This window comes from Ruditapes philippinarum, unplaced genomic scaffold (genome assembly GCF_026571515.1).
Source record: "Ruditapes philippinarum isolate M1 unplaced genomic scaffold, ASM2657151v2 ctg734_1_1_1_1, whole genome shotgun sequence".
NCBI lineage: Eukaryota > Metazoa > Mollusca > Bivalvia > Venerida > Veneridae > Ruditapes > Ruditapes philippinarum.
The window spans coordinates 39,491-58,812 of record NW_026855182.1 but is presented as its reverse complement, the minus strand read 5'-3'; the positions used below and the strand labels follow the sequence as shown (position 1 = coordinate 58,812).

Here is a 19,322-nt window from a genome sequence, read left to right as displayed (position 1 = left end):
ACAATGCTGTCAACAGTTACTATATAATGCTGTCGACAGTTGCTGTATAATGCTGTCTACTACATAATGCTGTCAACTACATTATGCTGTCAACTACATAATGCTGTCTATTGCATAATGCTGTTAATTGTATAATGAATGCTGTAAGCTGTATCATGATGTCAACTGTGTAATGCTGTCAACTACATTAAACTGTCAACTATGTGTTGCTGTCAAATGAATTAAAATTGGGAATGATACAAGTTGAACATCTTTGAAAATTTAAGCAGAGTTTTGATAACCATGTGAACATGTATATTGATTGCAAAACTCATACAAAATTTGAGCATATAATGCTTGTACCAAGGAATTTTTTAGAGATTATTCAGTTGGTTGAGTGTCAATTACTTTCAGAATTTATTATGCAAATACCAGGGCCTGAATTAATATATTGCATAATTATTATTTGTATGACATTGCCTTTACTTATCTTCAAGTTAACAAGACTGTAGGGTTACTTTTGGCACAAAGTCATTTAAAAATATGCCACCCACAATCAGGGTAGTTTTAGATATCCTTATACCATTGCAGGATATCAATTTCAGAGATCTTCTTTCCGCGATTGAGAGATAAAATGTACCATGTCCCATGGCATAATGCTTGAAAATTTAAATAGATGATGAATTTGAATTACGATGTAATAGAAAGTGTGATGATGCATTGGTATAATAATGTTGTGGAAAATGTAAAATGATTTAAAATAAAAGAATAATCTGACAGGAGTAGTGTTATGTCTTCAAACAAAATTTATGGATTTACACAAGACAGAAAATATTACCTTGTCATTCATTTGATTTTTGTATAGCTTATCTAATTAGAATTTCATTGTTTCAATTTCCAGGAGATGAGATGCATTCAGGTCGAGTGAGACAAAATCGTGTTTGCAGTTTCTGTGCCAAAGTTTTTGCTTCTCCATTTGCATTGAGGAGACATTTGCTTATACACACTGGAGAAATGCCATTCAAATGTGATATGTGCAATAAAAGCTTTAACCAGAAAGCTCATCTGAAAGTTCACCAAGTGACACATTTGGATAAAGACCTCTTTTAACCATTTACCTACAGGTTCAAATTTTATAATGGATTTTGAATTTGGAACATTGTCATTATCAAATTTAAAGGTTTTATTTAAAATTATATGTTTCTGCAGTGGTGCAGTTTTTTTTTTACAAAGACAAAGAAGGAAAATTTAAACTCTTGCCGAGAATGTTCTTCAACTTTGCATAATTAATAGAGAATCGTTATTGTAAGAAATTGATGGCAATATTATTACTCCTACATTTTGATTTATCTGCCCCTAAAAGTGAGCAAATTTTGCCCTTTTAAGTCATTTTCAAGAGAAGATAACTCAAATTTAAATTGTGAAGTAATTCAGAATAAGGACTTACAGACTTAAAGTATATTAAATAATAGACTTAGCTTGAGAAATTTTATTTGATTGTCAATTTCATTGTGGTTTTATAAAAAAAAACTCTTGTTGTATTCTTGGATGAAAAACAATCACATTGTGGTCTTATGATGGATAAAAACTATCTCATTGTGGACTTAAAAGAAAAACTATCTCATTATGGTCTTATGATTAAAACTATTTCATTATAATCTTATGTAGAAAAATTATCTTATTGTGGTTGTATGAAGATAATCTTTCTCATTGTATTCTTATGATGAAAAACTATCTTATTTTGGTCTAGTGAAGAAAAACCATCTCATTGTAGTCTTATGAAGAAAAACTCTCTCATTATGGTCTTATGAAGAAATTTTTTCTCATTATGGTCTTATGAAGAAATTTTTTCTCATTTTGGTCTTATGAAGGAAAAAATTATGTTATTGTGGTGGTCTTATGAAGAAAAACTATGTTATTGTGGTGGTCTTATGAAGAAAAAAACATCTTGAGATGGTCTTAATGAAGAAAAACTATTTTGTGGTGGTCTTATGAAGAAAACTAACTTGTGGTGGTCTTGTGAAGAAAAACTATCTTGTGGTGGTCTTATGAAGAAAAACTATCTTGTGATGGGTTATGAAAAAAAACTATCTTGTGGTGGTCTTATGAAGAAAAACTATCTTGTGGTGGTCTTATGAAGAAAAACTATCTTGTGGTGGTCTTATGAAGAAAAACTATCTTGTGATGGTCTTATGAAGAAAAACTATCTTGTGATGGTCTTATGAAGAAAAACTAGATGGTCTTATGAAGAAAAACTATCTTGTGATGGTCTTATGAAGAAAAACTATCTCATTTTGGATAATGAAAAACAAACTAAATGTATATCATTGTGGTCTTCTGAAGAACATCCATCTCATTGCAGTCATATGAACAAAAACTTTCCTATTATGGTCATATGACTGCAAACTACAGGAATAGGTCAATGAACTTTGAAAAAATTGAAAATATGAACTTCCCTACAACATTGATTTGAACTCTTACATGGATTTCCACAGAATTATGGCACTTTTTGTACTTAAAAAAATATTACATTATCCAGGCTCTTGTCTTACTATCAAGCACTGAGAATAGTAGAGCAAGCTGTCCTACTAACAGCTCTACTGACAGCTCTTGTTAATTATTGTTGTAATTTTCTGTAAGGTTATTAAATTGTTCTACATTGATAGAACATTCATTCTTTTAAATCATTAAGGGTCAAAAAGCTTTAAAAACATGAAATTTTGTAATTCTTACATATATCAAATAAAAAGTTAAAATCGAAAAAAAATTGCAAAGAATCCTGAAGATATGTGCTCAGAATTGAATTGAAAAATTAGATTTTTTGTGCAATTCTTAGCCAGATTGATGTGAGAAGTGTTGCAATGCTTTTTTTCATGTTTAGGTTATTTTGCACAATTAAAATTTAAGGCAGGGCGAGTCTGTTTCACAAATTCAGCATGTTTCGGGTAAATAAATGAATAAACAATTAATTGTTGTTTCTTTCCCCCCGTCATTTAGAAAAAGAAAATTATTTAGTTCTAGCTTATTCAGAGATGTTGAATAATTTTTATCATGTCTTTTCAGACTATGTCTCACATACTGATCAGCGGTCGAGTAAAAATGATGGTGAACGGAACTTGCACTTACAGTCAGGTCACTCCTCATCGCAAGATCATAGTCACGAATGTAATGTGTGTGGAAAATCTTTCAAAAATTCTCACGGGCTTCGACAACATTTGGTCGTCCACTCTGGAGAAAAACAATTTCAGTGTGAATTTTGTATGAAAAAATTCACTTTGAAAGGAAATTTAAGCAAGCATCGGGAAAGGCATTTGAGTGTTGGAAAACAGTTTCAGTGTAGAATTTGTGAGAAAATGTTCTCTACGAAAGGAAACATGAAACAGCATATGGTTGTTGTGCATGCCAATGAAATATTGAGTCAATGAGTAAGACTGTAGAAGTGATGCTGCAGGGAAAGGAGAAAGAAAAAGGAAGTGAAAAAAAAACAACAACAATAAACAAGAGTAAAATAGTGATGAAATATAAATGATCACATTTAGCAATTTTGTGAATATAGGGGTTTGAATAAGTTTTTGTGGGGATCACATAACTCAGTAAAGATCTCCTTTCTGTTGAATTCAGTTCTGAGTTGTCTTATCAAGTTGTTATTTTACAGTTTCATCACTTGTTGTTATTATTCTTTTTTTCATTGCATTTATCTGTCAATGCTTTCCAACTGTTTTAAGAAAATTTCTTTGTGTAATTTTGAGAAAATAAAAAAAGTTTAAACGACAAACTGAATTTTATTATGTTTAATAAGCATTAAGTAAGTTAAGGGTTAGACACTGCCTTGTTTAAAGAATATTTTGTTTGGAAAATGTTGGATTCTTCAGTTATTATTTTTAGGTAGTTTAGCGCGGAGGAAGGTAGTCTAGTACTGGTGTAACTCTCCAGGAACGATGGTTAGGAAACTACCTGCCTATATGACTGAAATACTGTTGAATGAAACAAACAAACAAAACAAATTTAGATATATTTAACTAAACTAATATAGTATCAAATTTTAGGACACAAACTATCTGTTAAATCATTGTTTGAATTCAGAATCATTATAATGAAGTTTAAGTCTTCTCATCAAAACACTACAAAAAATCTCGTTTATTTACTGTATATTAAAAACCACCACTGTAAAAGGCAATGCCAGAGAGGGTGTAATGAATTTATTCTTACCATAATTATTCTGTATAATTATTCTAATTTGGTGTTTTCAGGTCTGACTGAATTGGGTGTAGGACAAACAACTGTTGGAGGCGCGTCAGGGAAAAGTGGGCATAGCTGTGAATTCTGCGGGAAATATTTTCGTAATATGTCATGGCTAAAAAGACATTTGACTATGCACACTGGAGAACGACCATTCAAATGTCACATTTGTGGAAAGGGTTTCGGCGTGAAGGGGAATTTGATGCATCACATGGCAGTTCACTATGTAGCACAGTGATAGAATTGCATTGAAAACCAAATAGAATTCCCTGGAAAACATTCAGACAGTCGAGAGTTTATTTTTATTACTGTATGAGTTTGAGCTTTAGCCTTGTGGTGGAGACTGAATCTACCCATGTGACTTAAGTGCTGACCTAGATCAGCTGGCATCCCTGTGCTGACTGAACATTGTCTTTTCTGTTTCACTTGTTAGTTGGTAATAAATTTTGAATTTCCGGAATAATAATTATGAAAGGTTTTTGTTAAGATTGAAAGATGGACAAGTACACTTTTCGAAATTTAACATTGAAAGGAATTAAGCCTTTTGGATTGGCTATAACTTTCAAAGAAAGAACTTTTTTAGCTCACCTGTCACAAAGTGACATGGTGAGCTTTTGTGATAGCTTTTCGTCGTCCGTCTGTACACTTTTACTCTAAACAACACTTCCTGAGAAACCGCTAAGCCAATTTCATCCAAACTTCACAGGAATGTTCCTTTGGTAGTCATCTTTAAAAAATGTTCAAAGAATTTAATCCCATGCAGAACCTTGATTGCCATGGCAGCCAAAAGAAGAAACTTAAAATATTTTCTTTTAAAAAACCTAAAGAGCTAGAGCTTAGATATTAAGCATGAAACATCTTCTAGTGGATGTCTACCAAGTTTGTTCAAATAAAAGTCCTAGGGTCCACATTCAGGCCCAGCCCCAGGGTTCATTGATTTTCCTTATATGTATATAGTAAAAACTTAAAAAATCTTCTTGTGACAATCCAAATATAGATTAGATATTTGGCATGAAACATCTTCAAGTGGATGTCTACAAAATTTTATTCCGTAGGTTTAAAATTGGCCCTTCCCAGGGGTTTTTGATTTTCCTTATTATTGTATACAGTAAAGTTCCGCTTAACGACCGGTCCGAAAATACGACCAATCCGATAATACGGGCAGTTTTTGAAAGAACCAATTTTTTCTCTACATATTTCAATGGTCGGAAGGTCCAATTATACGACCGGTCCGCTATTCCGTATTACGACCACTTTCAAAAGAACCGACAGGTTAAATATTGTTGATTAATGTCCCGTAAATGCGACCGCGTGTCGAGTGATAAACACCGACCGTTATATTTTACGGCATTAGCTGTGAACGGTTTACGACTGCCGAATAGCAATTTTGACAATTTGCACACTAACAATTTAATTGCTATCGATTATTCGTTTAATGTGGATTAAATTATTGGAAAATCAAAGGGAGCTGTTTGATGTATTGAATCGGCACAGGTGCAAATTGATAGATAACTGGAGTAACAGCAATTTGTTATTGTTTGAAGCAATTCAATCCATTGAAAACATTAGAATGTACTGTTTAAGTAAAGGACTTACAGATGTTGTTGACTTGTTCGAAAAGGATTCAGTGAAAGCTTTAGGGTACTCTAAACAAACAACAATTGACAGTTTTTATAAGTAAGGTGATGTGTCTATGACTCACATGAAATGTATAGTGATATGTAAAAGGATTGATATGAGATAAAAAGAGACTTCTGACTTTCACATGTATAATGTATATTTTCTATTTTAAATGATGTACCAGTTATGTTGTTTTAATGGTGTTTATGTAAAATTAAAATACATTAAATAGCTTTAATTAGTTGTTTATACAATGTGTCATTTATCTGCCAGTAAAACAGTTTAACCCTTTACCACATATATACGCGAAACAACGCACTTTCGACCCCCTCCCCTTTTTGGGGCCTCAAATAGTGAAAAAATGTCCTATTTGGGCCTTAAACATAAGTTTTCGTTTGAGAAATGTTGCTAAAAAATTTGAGCACTTTTTCGGCGCCGCCCCCATCCAAAAGATACATCAGGGGGTTGCCAGAAGGGGGATGTGCCCCCTTCTGTTGGGGGGGGGGGGTTTGAAGGGGGGCGGAGTCCCCCTCATCGCCAAGAAAATTTTGGACTTGTGAGAGGCTAAAAATGACCCCAGGTCAATCATAATGTAATGTTTAACCAACACTGAAAAGCCTTTGACTCTATCTCAATCCCTTGAGAAATTGCAGCACTTTGAAATAAATTTTGATGGAAAAAATCGAGGCAAAATAGTGATTTTTGGCAATTTTGAGATGTCCCCTCGTTGCCATGGTAACAGGAATTTTAAGACTGAGCATGTCGTTACAAAGGCAATGGTCCAGTCAACATTTGTGCCAAGTTTGATTAGTATTGAAGCATTTTTCATAGTTTCATAGCAGTTTGAACTTGTAACAGGAGGCTTTTCAGTGAAAACGGCCATTTTTCACGATATGCTCATGGGGGAAAGGGTTAACTAAAAAAAATATAAATGTTACAAAACAACAATTTTTCACCAAAATTAGGTGAAAGACCACATGTTAACATGGAAAAACTAGTTTTTAGGTGATTCCAAAGTTTTTCATCATTTTTTATTAACCCTTTACCACATATATACGCGAAACAACCCACTTTCGACCCCCCCCCTTTTTGGGGCCTCAAATAGTGAAAAAATGTCCTATTTGGGCCTTAAACATAAGTTTTCGTTTGAGAAATGTTGCTAAAAAATTTGAGCACTTTTTCGGCGCTGCCCCCATCCAAAAGATACATCAGGGGGTTGCCAGAAGGGGGATGTGCCCCCTTCTGTTAGGGAGGGGGGGTTGAAGGGGGGCGGAGTCCCCCTCATCGCCAAGAAAATTTTGGACTTGTGAGAGGCTAAAAATGACCCCAGGTCAATCATAATGTAACGTTTAACCAACGCTGAAAAGCCTTTGACTCTATCTCAATCCCTTGAGAAGTTGCAGCACTTTGAAATAAATTTTGATGGAAAAAATCGAGGCAAAATAGTGATTTTTGGCAATTTTGAGATGTCCCCTCGTTGCCATGGTAACAGGAATTTTAAGACTGAGCATGTCGTTACAAAGGCAATGGTCCAGTCAACATTTGTGCCAAGTTTGATTAGTATTGAAGCATTTTTCATAGTTTCATAGCAGTTTGAACTTGTAACAGGAGGCTTTTCAGTGAAAACGGCCATTTTCACGATATGCTCATGGGGGAAAGGGTTAAAACAGTGACAAACATGTCTGCCTATCATTCCTATGTATTAACCACTGATATTGAAGGTATATGTGCCTTACTGGTGTGCTATAATCTAGGGTCTCAATAAAGAGACCGACTCGATAATAAGACCACCTTTTGCTAGACCCACAAGTGGTCTTAATAGCGGAACTTTACTGTATATTAAAAACTAAAAAAAATCTTCATGAGAAAATCCAAAAGAGCTAGAGCTTAGATATTTGGCATGAAACATCTTTCAAGTTTGTTCAAGAGGGTAGAGTTTCGATATTTGGCATGAAACATGCTTATCTAAACAACATTTTAACCACTGGTTCAATTTTGAAATAATTCTAAAAAAAAATTCCACAGTGACAGTGTACAAAAATTGTTCAGATTAAGCTGTCCGTTTAATGTTTTCAAATTGTGCTTCTGGGGACTTTGACCTTTCTATTTCTCAGGTGAGGGATCCAGGGCCCTCTGGGCCCTCTTGTTTATAGATTACAATATTACTTCAGGTGAGTGATTTCAGGGCCATCATGGCCCTCTTGTTTGTTTACTATTACTTCATGTTAACATTTAACAATTTTAAAATATTTGCCAAGAAATAGTTGTATTTATTTATCAGCAAGTTTTATAATGCTGTTTGTTAAGAGAGTTTTGCTATTTGTGTTGAATATGAAATACAATACTGCTTGCATGGAGATGCCTTGACCTAACCTAGATTTGAAAATAGATGGTATAAGGTATTAAAAATAAGTCAATATACATTCATTGATATATAAAATGCTATGATGAATTAAAATTTGTAGCAGTTAGTGAGTTGTATTGTTTGCGATAATAGTTCTTTTTATTTTTAGCTTGACTATTCAAAGAAATAGGGTGAGCTATTGTACTTGCCCCAGCATTATCATCACACTTTTTGCTTGCTAGTTGATATCTCCAAAACTACTTAAGGGAATGAGTTGAACAATCACACATTTGTTCTTTGTGGTAATCTAATGTGATGGGCATCAGTCGCGTGACTGAGTTACCTTGTTACAGAGTAATGCCCCTTTTCTTACTGTCAAGCACTTAGAATGGTTGAGCATACCGTCTAAAGGAAAGGTTTTTGTTTGTCCAGTGTTTGCTAGCAAGATCTTTTCCAAATGAAAAACACAATTACGATACAGCATGATCTGTGAAAGACGTCAACTATGTTATGACATTGGTTCTTTTCATTATTTCAGATTCAAACACAGATTCAAACACAGATTCAAACACAGATTTTGATCATCTGAAGGGAGGTTACCATTGTGAGTTTTGCAAGAAGAGTTTTAGGAACAAATCTAGGCTAAAACGTCATTTTAAATGTAAGGAATGTGTGAAAGTTTTTGGCTATAAGTACCCACGGGGGAGAATCACGCCGTTCGTTACCATAAACAAGATGGTGGATGCAGCTGCTGAAAAGTAAGTTTTTCCTTTTTATCTCTGAAATTCGTAATGTTCTAGTGTAAAAGTCTATATAACAACCTTCTCCACAATTTTCTGCGCACACAGGATTTTATTTCATGATGTTTTGTCCTGTACTTCATCATAAATGCGCGTCACCAGATTTGAAGCGAGAGAATTTTCCACCGGTTTGATCGTGATAATGTACGGCTTTTTCTCTCAATTTCACTGTTTCTTCCACATATATGTAAATTTACTGGAACCACTGACTTTTAAAAGTTGTAATATGTCATCATCTAAGCATTCATGCCCATTCTGGCTAGAATAACCACTCTAAATATTAATATCGGGGAATTTTCCGGAAATGATAACGTAAGGCACATAAATTATCAGTGATAACGTACGCCGCATTTTTGTACTTGGTGGATGTCATAAATATCAGTCAGTTTTCAATAGTGTTCTTTTGGATAATGTTTTATACAAATACTAAAAACAGAATGTCATAATTTATGGTGTATGTTTAATTTCAGTTCTGCAATGAATCTTTGTAATGTATGCGGAAAAAACTTTAAGAGGAGGCAAGACCTTAGACGCCACGAAAGAGGGCACATAGGGAAAGGCCCATACCATTGCTGTGGACAGGTTTTCAGAGAGAAAAATGAATATTCACAGCATAGGTAATTATTTTTTTACTGTTTTTCTTAGAAAAATTAAAAGAACTAATGATAAATTGGAAATGTTGTTTTAAACATAATAAAAAGGTCTTAATGAAATCGGCGCATGAACTACAGATAAGTGATTGTAAGAATGATAGTGACGTGATATATTGTCGTACTTAACCGATATTATAAAAAAGTTTATTTCTAAAGTTAAATTATTATGATTAAATTATGATTAAATGATTCGACATAAATGGGTGCAAACATGATGTATTCAGACCTGAATTGTAAACTCACCTCAAACTTCGCTCAAGAGTCACAAATAAAAACGTGTCGTTTTTCGTTTTGATTGTAGTGTTTCCCTGTATCTATATAATTTATGTATTTAATTTCATTATGTTTTAGATGCGACAAGCATATAGCCAAGAATGTTTGCATGTCAGCACAGTGACTGCAAATCCAGCTTTGCTACCAATCATGCCTTGAAGAGACATGTAAACGAAGTACATCCCCTGGGTCCTAGAAGGTTCTCTTGTGATAGCTATAATGAGGAACTTTGTTACAGATATCAGCTGTCAAATAATATTTCCGTGAAACATAACCATGAAAGAAACCATAGATGTACAGGGTGTTGGAAAAGTTATGTTTTTCGCTCAGGTCTTTGCCGGCCTCAGAGGACCTGTAGAGCTAAGTAAAAAACTGAATATTGTGTTTGCATAATGATATATGTCATGTGTTTACGTATTGGATAGAAATATTCGATAATATATGTAATATAATGCATAATGTTATGCTCATTTTCGTCGTCCATCTGCTAGCAGTTTTGTGTCAAACTTGATCGTTTGAAATGCTTATTTAATTGTATATAAAAGCAAGATTACTCTGTTATTTTTGTTTATGTTAAGAATAGATTACTAGTACTGTATTTTAAGGAGTATTCAACAAATATTTTCATAAAATTAGCGGTCTAAAGTTTTTTTGTATGTTTTATTATTTTCAAGGCCTCTGATATTTCGTTCTGAAAACCTGGTTTTGTGACCATTTTGTGATAATTCATGTCTCTTGTTATTGATGATGTTTGAGAATGTTGTTTTTACGCAATATCAGTGTTTGTTACTATTATTTTTTGTTTTATATCTGAAAAATCAAGGCAATTCCAAACTTTTAGTGATTGTTCTATACACGTTCAATAAAAGTAGAAACATTTGTCTTATCTTTATTTATTTATCATTGAAAATATGCTAACATGCCAGAAGAATTCTCCAATGTATTACTTAACAAAGAAAGCAAAGCAGTAATCATTCGCCTTACATCACTGCATTGTTAGAACCAGGTACTTCACCTGTTTCCGTATCATTTGGTAGACAGTTAACCATTTACACTGCTGTCCAATTTACTTGTATTTTTATTAGATCTGGTTTGAATTTTACCAAAACTATGTTGCTGTGAGTTGTACTTAAGTAATGCATGTCAATCACCCTAATTACCATTCTATCGGTAGCCATCATTTTAGACATATTACATCGCGCCTTTTCAAATCTAACACCAAGAGTGCCCCTTTGTAATGCATTCCTATCGGTTGGAATATGGTCTCTGTTTCTACGACCATCTAGCCGTCTTCTTTCTGGATTATCAAACGGGTGATCCCTGAAATGTATCACACAATTGAACATGAGGTAACAAGTAACATTCTAAGTGAATATAACGCTAAGATACATGTGTGTGGATAACACGTATTATATAAGTGGTTAAAATACAAACAAAAATGAAGAATATGCTTGTGTAACAAACATATTTTAAAACATATGTGTTTACAAGCTTTCTTGATGCATGTTATAGTAAAGATAGATTTAGAATCTTTGGCAAAAAAGTGAAAACAACATGGCGCTATTATTTCTTTTCTTTCTTTCTTGCAGAAATTTCAGTCAGGCCAATGGAGAAGTTTCCATCGGATGGTTCCCATACATGTACAGTATGTGGCAAGATATTTAGTCAAGCCGGGAATCTGAAACAGCACATGGTCATACACACTGGTGAAAAGCCGTTCTCGTGCGAAATGTGCGGGAAATCATTCAACCTGAAAGGAAACTTAAAGAAACATATGGCTGTGCATTATAGCTTCTAGAGATTGCCTACATGGTCCTACAATTGTCAAAAAAAATTGTACTTTTGTGGACATGGTGTTAAGAAAACTCCCAATTAAGAAAACTCCTAAGAAAACAGTATAATACAGTACGTTACGATTGAGTGAAATTTCATGATTTCATAACTGTCATGTTATTGTTTGAATGGTGAAAGAGGTTAATTTCTCTTCATTCATGAAAGTTATAAACAATATCTTTCTTTTTCCAATGTCCTACAAAAGTTCATGGTGTGTTAACCTAAGTATTTTAAATCTTTAGTTTTATTTACATAAATTTTTAAATTGAAAAATGTGGTAAAAATCATCTGTGCTTTATATTAAACTGTGGTAAAAACTTGTGTGCTTTTTATGATGACAAATTCAAAGGTATGTCAGTGACTAATGTTTACACTCAGCATAATACTATATGCTTTGATTGCAATGGTATATTGGCCTTTGCCACCAGTATAGACCAGTTCAGGCTCTCTTAAATTGGTTGACCAAACTTATAATTTTTCAAGTTTCATTTTAATATCCCCAAAATAGATAATGAACAATTCTGAAAATTAAAGCTGGACAAGTCAATTTAAGAAATTTAGCAGGGCTAGGGTCAAGGATGTCCTTGTAAAAGAATCTTGTATAAAAATGATGAAAATTATCGTTGAATTATCATGAAGATTTCTTAGCAAGATTCAGTGGTGGTAGAATTAATCTAATTTATATTTTCTAAATAATATTTATTGCAAGTGTTAAGTAGAAAAAGAAATGCATGAGGGGCCCCTGAGGGCTTCAACCTCTACAGACCATTACTGTTTTTGTCAGTGAGACTTAAAACCCACTATATAAAAGAATGTTTTTTTTTCTAAGTGACATTCAACTCTGACTTCTGTATGATTGTTGATTTATTCTTGATTTGTAATTTAGCTCGTGATATGTATATATTACATGTATTTTAAATACATGTAATGAGAGTACCAGACTAAAGGAATTGTTATCTGTCTGATTAAATAATATTAATGGTGGATTTTTATTCATTTTTAAATGTGTATTATTTTATTACGGAATCTTTTATTCTTATTTTCTCAACCACTTTATGATGAATAATCTCCATAGATAAGATTGTACTGCTGACTTAATTATTCTGGTATTATTGTATCTGATTTCAACAATGTACATGGGTAATTGAAAATTCAAAGCATGGTTGGCTCATATATTAATAATATGCCTTTAATCTTACATGCTATGATGAAGTCTTAAGTCTAGTCTTTTTAAACCATGTAACAAGAAATTCTTATATAATCTTGTACTCCGTACTCTCGAGCAATTTCAATTCAAGGAAAATAACTCTCTCGAGCAATGTCAATTCAAGGAAAATAACTCTCGAGCAATGTCAATTCAAGGAAAATAACTCTCGAGCAATGTCAATTCAAGGAAAATAACTCTCGAGCAATGTCAATTCAAGGAAAATAACTTACTTTATTAAAACTTGTTTTTTACAAACAGATATTTGATTTATGTACTAATTTATTAACTTATACATTTACTATTGTATCAAACATATTTGTACAAATATATATATGTATATCATGAAGTATGAAAATAAATATATCAATAGATAGTTTATAGTGGTATTTTATCAATTTATATGTTGTATATATATATGTGTAATACATGCCAACCTGTATTTAATGGCCATATGTCAATAGCCACCATTTTAGTTCCGTCTCCTTGCTGACCACTTTAGACAGGTTAGACTGTATGTGTGTTTAATAGTATTAAAAAAAATATTATTTCTGCTTGTTTCAGATGACGAATTTCAGTCTTTACTTACAACTTATGGTGGAATGGCAAACCCTAAGCACACATGTCAAGTTTGTGGCAAACAGTTTAAGAACTACAAAGGTCTTTGGCAGCATAAAGTCGTACACACTGGCCAGAAACCGTACGAGTGTAAAACATGCGGGAAGTGCTTTAATTTAAAAGGAAATCTAACTAAACATATGATAACACATTTATCTCCCGTGTCAACAAGTAATTTGTTCTATAAACAATGAGTGATTGATTTAGAAGATTAAAAATGGAATGACACTCTGATATTGTTGTAATTTTGTAGAGACAACGGAAACGATTTACGAATATTTCGAATTTTCCGATGTGTAAATATTTTACATGTGGAAATAGTATGAAAATGGTAATTTAATTAACATAGCTCCTGGAGGATAGTGGCTGTTTTTTTTCCAATGGATTTGTGATGTGAAAAAGGCAAAAGAAGGAGAAAAAAAATGTGAAAATAAATGTTTTATTGATGGGTGACTTCTATCATTTATAAATAGTTTATGAGAACCAGTCATTGATTCATGAAAATGAAGTATTAAATCTTGAAAAGAATAAAGTTGTATGGTTTTAAAGTGTGAAAATGTAATTAAATATGGAATTAAATATGAATTTGAAAAAAAAATTCAATAATACTGTTACTTTTGGCTTATTAGCTCAACTTAATGATACTTGTCTCAAGGTCAGTGTCATTGTTGGCTTAACACTGATCCAAAACTCATAATTTATCATATTAAGTAATGAAATCTTTCTCTTTACTCATTCTTACATTATCCGAGTCGCACTGAGAATAGCCCTGTTTTACTGACAAAAATATTTTTATGAATACTTTTAAGATAAAATCAGTGACATGATTGGTTCTCTGATGTTTTGAAATTAATGATGAAGGTTACATCATCTATGAAATTAAAGTTTGTAATTGTAGAGGTCCTTAGACCTATATAGATATTTAATGAAAAAGGAAACTAACAGTGTACATATACATTTTTGTTTATTTATTTAATTTATCATAATTGGAATACATGCAATAATAAGTTAGGTCATCAATCTGTCTGAAGATTTTCTTGAAAAGGTGCTAAGATCCTGTTGAAAAAGTTAACTTTATAGAGAGTGTATAATTTTTACATAGAGCAGCTACACCCCCACCCCACCCCCTGTCCCTGTCCGATAGACAAGAAACAACTTACAATAGAGTATTTAGCTTTTAAAAGGCATTGTCTCAAAACCGCCATTTAGAATTTTTGTTAGGGAACTACTCAAAATACTTTAAACTCTGAATTTCATACTTTTATATTTCTCAGGTGATGAATATCTCGTGTCCAGTCTCGATCGAGACCCAGCAATGTTTCGGTATGATTGTAAAATATGTGGGAAGCGGTTTAGATCAAGTACTGGACTATGGCAGCACAAGTTTACCCACTCCAGTGTGAAACAGCATATTTGTAAATTCTGTGGAAAAAGTTTTAGTCTGAAAGGAAACTTAACTAAACATATGGTCAGGCATTATGACTAGGGATCAGGTATTGGAAGACTGCAAATGTATTTGCAGATGAAAAAGATAAACCCAAATTTGCATTGCTGAGGAAAATGGTGAATTATTTAAAGAACTTAAAAAAAAACACAATCTAGCATGATAATCAAAAATGATACAGGGTCTACTGTCAAAGTTTTTCTGTTGAAAGAAGTTTAGTCATGGCTGTATGTTTGTAAATTCTGAGGAAAAAGCTGGACTTGGGAAGGAAATCTTTCGAAATTTATGGCCAGGCGTAACTTGCCATTAGAAATGATATGAGCTGCTATTTTGGAAAGTCTCACCCTGTCAGCATTAATTTTCTGTTGCTATAAGTGATATTGCTTCATGATAAAAAGGGCTGTTTTAATATTGTGCAACAAGTGCCTTATTAATATATAACATGGAGATTGAGAAGTTATTGATACAAATTATGATTTATCCTATGATCCCTAATCCATACATGACTTTTTTTGATGTTGAAGTGGGAGATTTTTCGTCAAAAAGAGGGAGATTTTAGCAATTGCAATAAACAAAGGATCAAAAATAGGGAGATTTGTGAAAATACCCCTTATTTTAAGAAAAATCTTTGAAAATATGGCTGCAGAAAGTGGGAGTCTCCCGCTAAAAGTGGGAGAGTTCACATGTATGCTTATCCTGCTGATATTCAGAAATAGACTTGTTCAGCTTTCATGTTTTGAATTGTCCTTTATCAATTCTGGGTATATCAAGATGAAAATTATACAGTTAATCAACCAACAGTATAGAACCTGGTCATGCAGACTGGCCAGGCACTTTACTGGTGGCAAAGGCCAGTTACTTTCAGTTTCAGTAGGGTAAACAATGAACTTTTAAAATCATTGATAATCAATTTTATCGTTAGGCATTAAGTATTGTTTCCCAGAAATGTAAACTGAATATTTACTATATGTACATAATAAAGATATTCTGAATATTGATTTGAGATTTTACTGATGTGTATTATAAATTATGTTGAAGCTAAATGAAAATTGTTGTTTTCTGTTTTAAAATGCCTTGGTTCATTAGCCGGGGGACATGCGCTACATAGGAACATGGGTTGTCTCATAACTTTGAAGTACTTGATATGTTTTATGTTTTGCCCGTTTTCTTACTTTCAAGTCGAGTGCACTGTTACATAATTACAGATAGCTCTTATTTTATTAATTTTTACGAAAATTATAGTGTTATTAGTATTGGTATTTGTAACTCCATAAATATAATTTTTGATAGTTTAGTCAAGTTCAACTTTAAATAATTATTTAAAAAAAATGTTTTTGTGATATTTGCAGATGATGGCATATTCCAAGGAAATTCAAATTTAGCATGTACTATTGGTATGTTTGAAAGAAATGACGACCCTGAACAATTCAGATATCCGTGTCCAGTATGTGGGAAAAGATTCAAAACCAACTCAGGACTCTGGCAACATAAAGTTATCCACATTGAGGCCAAACCTTTCGAGTGCAAGTTTTGTGGCAAGGGTTTTAAGCTTAAAGGAAACTTACGCAGACATATGATTACACATTATAATGTGGATACATCTGATAGTGTTGTACAGCCTAATACTGACAGTAACATTGACGGTTGCTCAGAGTGATTTTTCAAGTCAAATACTGACACTAACTTTGACGGTTGCTCAGAGTGATTTTTCAAGTCAAATATGACACTAACTTTGACTGTTGCTGCGAGAGAGTGATCTCTTCAGTCAAATACTTTTAATAACTTTGATGGCTGCACAGAGTGATTTCTGCGGTTAAAGACTGATATAAGCATTGATGGTTGCAAACATTGATGGTTGCGCATACTGATTTCTCCAGCCAAATACAGAGAGTAACATTGCATTGAGTGATTTCTACAGTTGAATAACATGCATGGTTGAATTGAGTGATTTTTAGCTCGACTTTTCTATGAAAAGGGGAGCTATCCTACTCGCCCCGGCGTCGGCGTCGGCGTCGGCGTCGGCGTCGGCGTTAGCGTTGGCGTCACACCTTGGTTAAGTTTTTCGTACCACCCCACTTTATTTCAGAAGTATTACAAGTATGGCTTTGAAACTTACCATACTTGTTCACCATCATAACCTCCATCTACAGACAAGAGTACATAACTCTGTCAAGGTTTTTGACAGAATTATGGCCCTTTTTTGACTTAGAAAGTGTATTGAGCTTGGTTAAGTTTTTTGTACCACCTCACTTTATTTCAAAACCATTGGAGGTATTGCTTTGAAACTGACCATACTTGTTTACCATCACGACCTTCATCAACAGACAAGAGGACATAACTCTGTCAAGGTTTTTGACAGAATTATGCCCCTTTTTGACTTAGAAAATACATTGAATATGGGTAAAATCCACTAATTGCCTTAACCCTTTGAGATATTGCTTTGAAACTTTTAATGCTATTTCACATCATTACCCCCATCTGTACGCAAGAGAAGGTAACTCTGTCAAGGATTTGTTTTAAAAATTAAGGCCTTTTATCGACTTAGAATCTTGGTTAAGTTTTTAGTACCAGTCCACTTTTTGACTGAACTGTTTGAGATATTAATTTGAAAGTTGGAATACTTGTTTACCATCATGGTCCCAAAACATGGGCAGGAGAAGGTAATTCTGTTAAGGATTTTATTTGAATTATGGCCCTTTTTGACTTAGAAACTCAGTTAAGATTTTCATTCTTGTCCACTTGTTGACTTAACCATTTGAGATATTACTTTGGAAGTTGGAGTTCTTATGTGCCATCATGAGACCTATCTGTAAGCAAGAGAAGATAACTCTGTGAAAATGTTTCTTGATTTGTACTTAGAAATTCCTAGTTAAAGTCTTGTGTGCCCTTAACTGTCAAAGTTTTGTTTTATAGGCAAGCACTAAAAAAGTCGAGCGCGCTGTCCTTCTGACAGCTCTTGTTTTTAGTCTTAGACTGACATTAACATTTACAGTTATACAGAGTGATTTCGAAAGTAATATTGATGGTTGCACAGAGTGGTTTTTAGCCAAATACTAACAGTAATATTGATGGTTGCACAGAGTGATTGATTACTCCAGCAATGTTGCACTGAGTGATTTGAAACTTTTGGCTTGAAGTATTTGATCACTCTTTTACAGTTTTAAGTGAGCTGCTTTAGGGCTATATATATGTATGTATTTTTACTAGTTTTGTTATATAATGTGACTATTTCTGATTTTTATGTGAAACGACAAAAAAAAAAAAATAATTGTATTGTGATATTTTCTTTTAAAATACATCAGGTTTCATCTATAAATCTAGTTATTTTTTTTTAAAAACTTACTGATAGCTTTTATATCGAGTATCAACAGGATTCACTTGTCATGTTTGTGTTATATTAATTTGAATTAAAAAAAAAAAAATACCAAAAAACTTTATAATGTTTGATAAGAAGTTGCAATTTTAAGTGCTCCACAAAAGTGTATTGGATTCATTTCACATAGCAATTATTATCTCCCCTAGCCATCATTTTAAAAATCAAGCAGTTATTATCTCCCCTGGCCAACATTTTAAAAATCAAGCAGTTATTAACTCCCCTGGCCACCATTTTCTGGATCTTATATAATATGTTTAAAGCAAATGCCTTCAGATTCCTGCTTATTTTCATGGAAATTTTGAAAAGGTTTTAAATTTTCGAATGAACAAAGAAAGTGATTTATACATAATGCAAAGTGCATTTTCAATCCACGCAATTTAATCAAATAAATCTCAAAATATGCAAAAACATATTATAGTGTCAGTTTGTCAACATTTTAATAAAGATTTTACAAGGTTATAGTAAAGTACAAATATATATACATATATGTAATGGTGAAAAAATGTAATTGACAATTAAGAGAGATCAAAAAGGGAGGTCATGAGAACCCGGAAAAAAAGTAAAAAGTATTACATAATTATTCCACATCTTTTGTACATCAGCTTCCAACAACAAGTACAAAGTCTTATAATTAAGGATAATGAAAACTGTATTTCATTTCCTAATAATTATGTGGTAGTGACGGTTAACTTAAATCTATATTCATTTTGGGCCTTTAAGGATTTAATTTAAAGCTCAATATTGAGCCTTTAAGCTTAATCTGTAACAGATAGATTTTCCTTAATTAAGCTTTGAAGATTTAAAAGCTGTATTTTGCCTTGAAGAATTTAAATTAATATTTAGCTTTAATCGACCAAATTAAATCTGTATTGGGCCTATGTATTTAACTTAAAGCTGTATTGGACTTAGAATGGTGTATAAGACTGTATTTAGCATTGA

General features: G+C 32.9%; 2 protein-coding genes across 2 annotated transcripts; both read left to right on the top strand.

The window, feature by feature from the left end:
- The first annotated feature begins 5 nt into the window (after nucleotides 1-5).
- LOC132742344 (zinc finger protein 836-like) lies at nucleotides 6-5,552 on the top strand. Its single transcript, XM_060730716.1, has 3 exons — nucleotides 6-1,084; nucleotides 3,043-3,149; nucleotides 4,013-5,552. Exons 1-3 carry the CDS (start codon nucleotides 889-891, stop codon nucleotides 4,454-4,456), a joined length of 747 nt encoding a protein of 248 aa, XP_060586699.1. The 5' UTR covers nucleotides 6-888; the 3' UTR covers nucleotides 4,457-5,552.
- A 4,632-nt stretch (nucleotides 5,553-10,184) lies between these two features.
- LOC132742343 (zinc finger protein 724-like) lies at nucleotides 10,185-16,664 on the top strand. The gene is made up of 4 exons (XM_060730715.1): nucleotides 10,185-10,272; nucleotides 13,510-13,734; nucleotides 14,838-14,978; nucleotides 16,357-16,664. The coding sequence occupies exons 1-4, from the start codon at nucleotides 10,185-10,187 to the stop codon at nucleotides 16,662-16,664; spliced, it is 762 nt and encodes a 253-aa protein (XP_060586698.1).
- The last annotated feature ends 2,658 nt before the right edge of the window (nucleotides 16,665-19,322 follow it).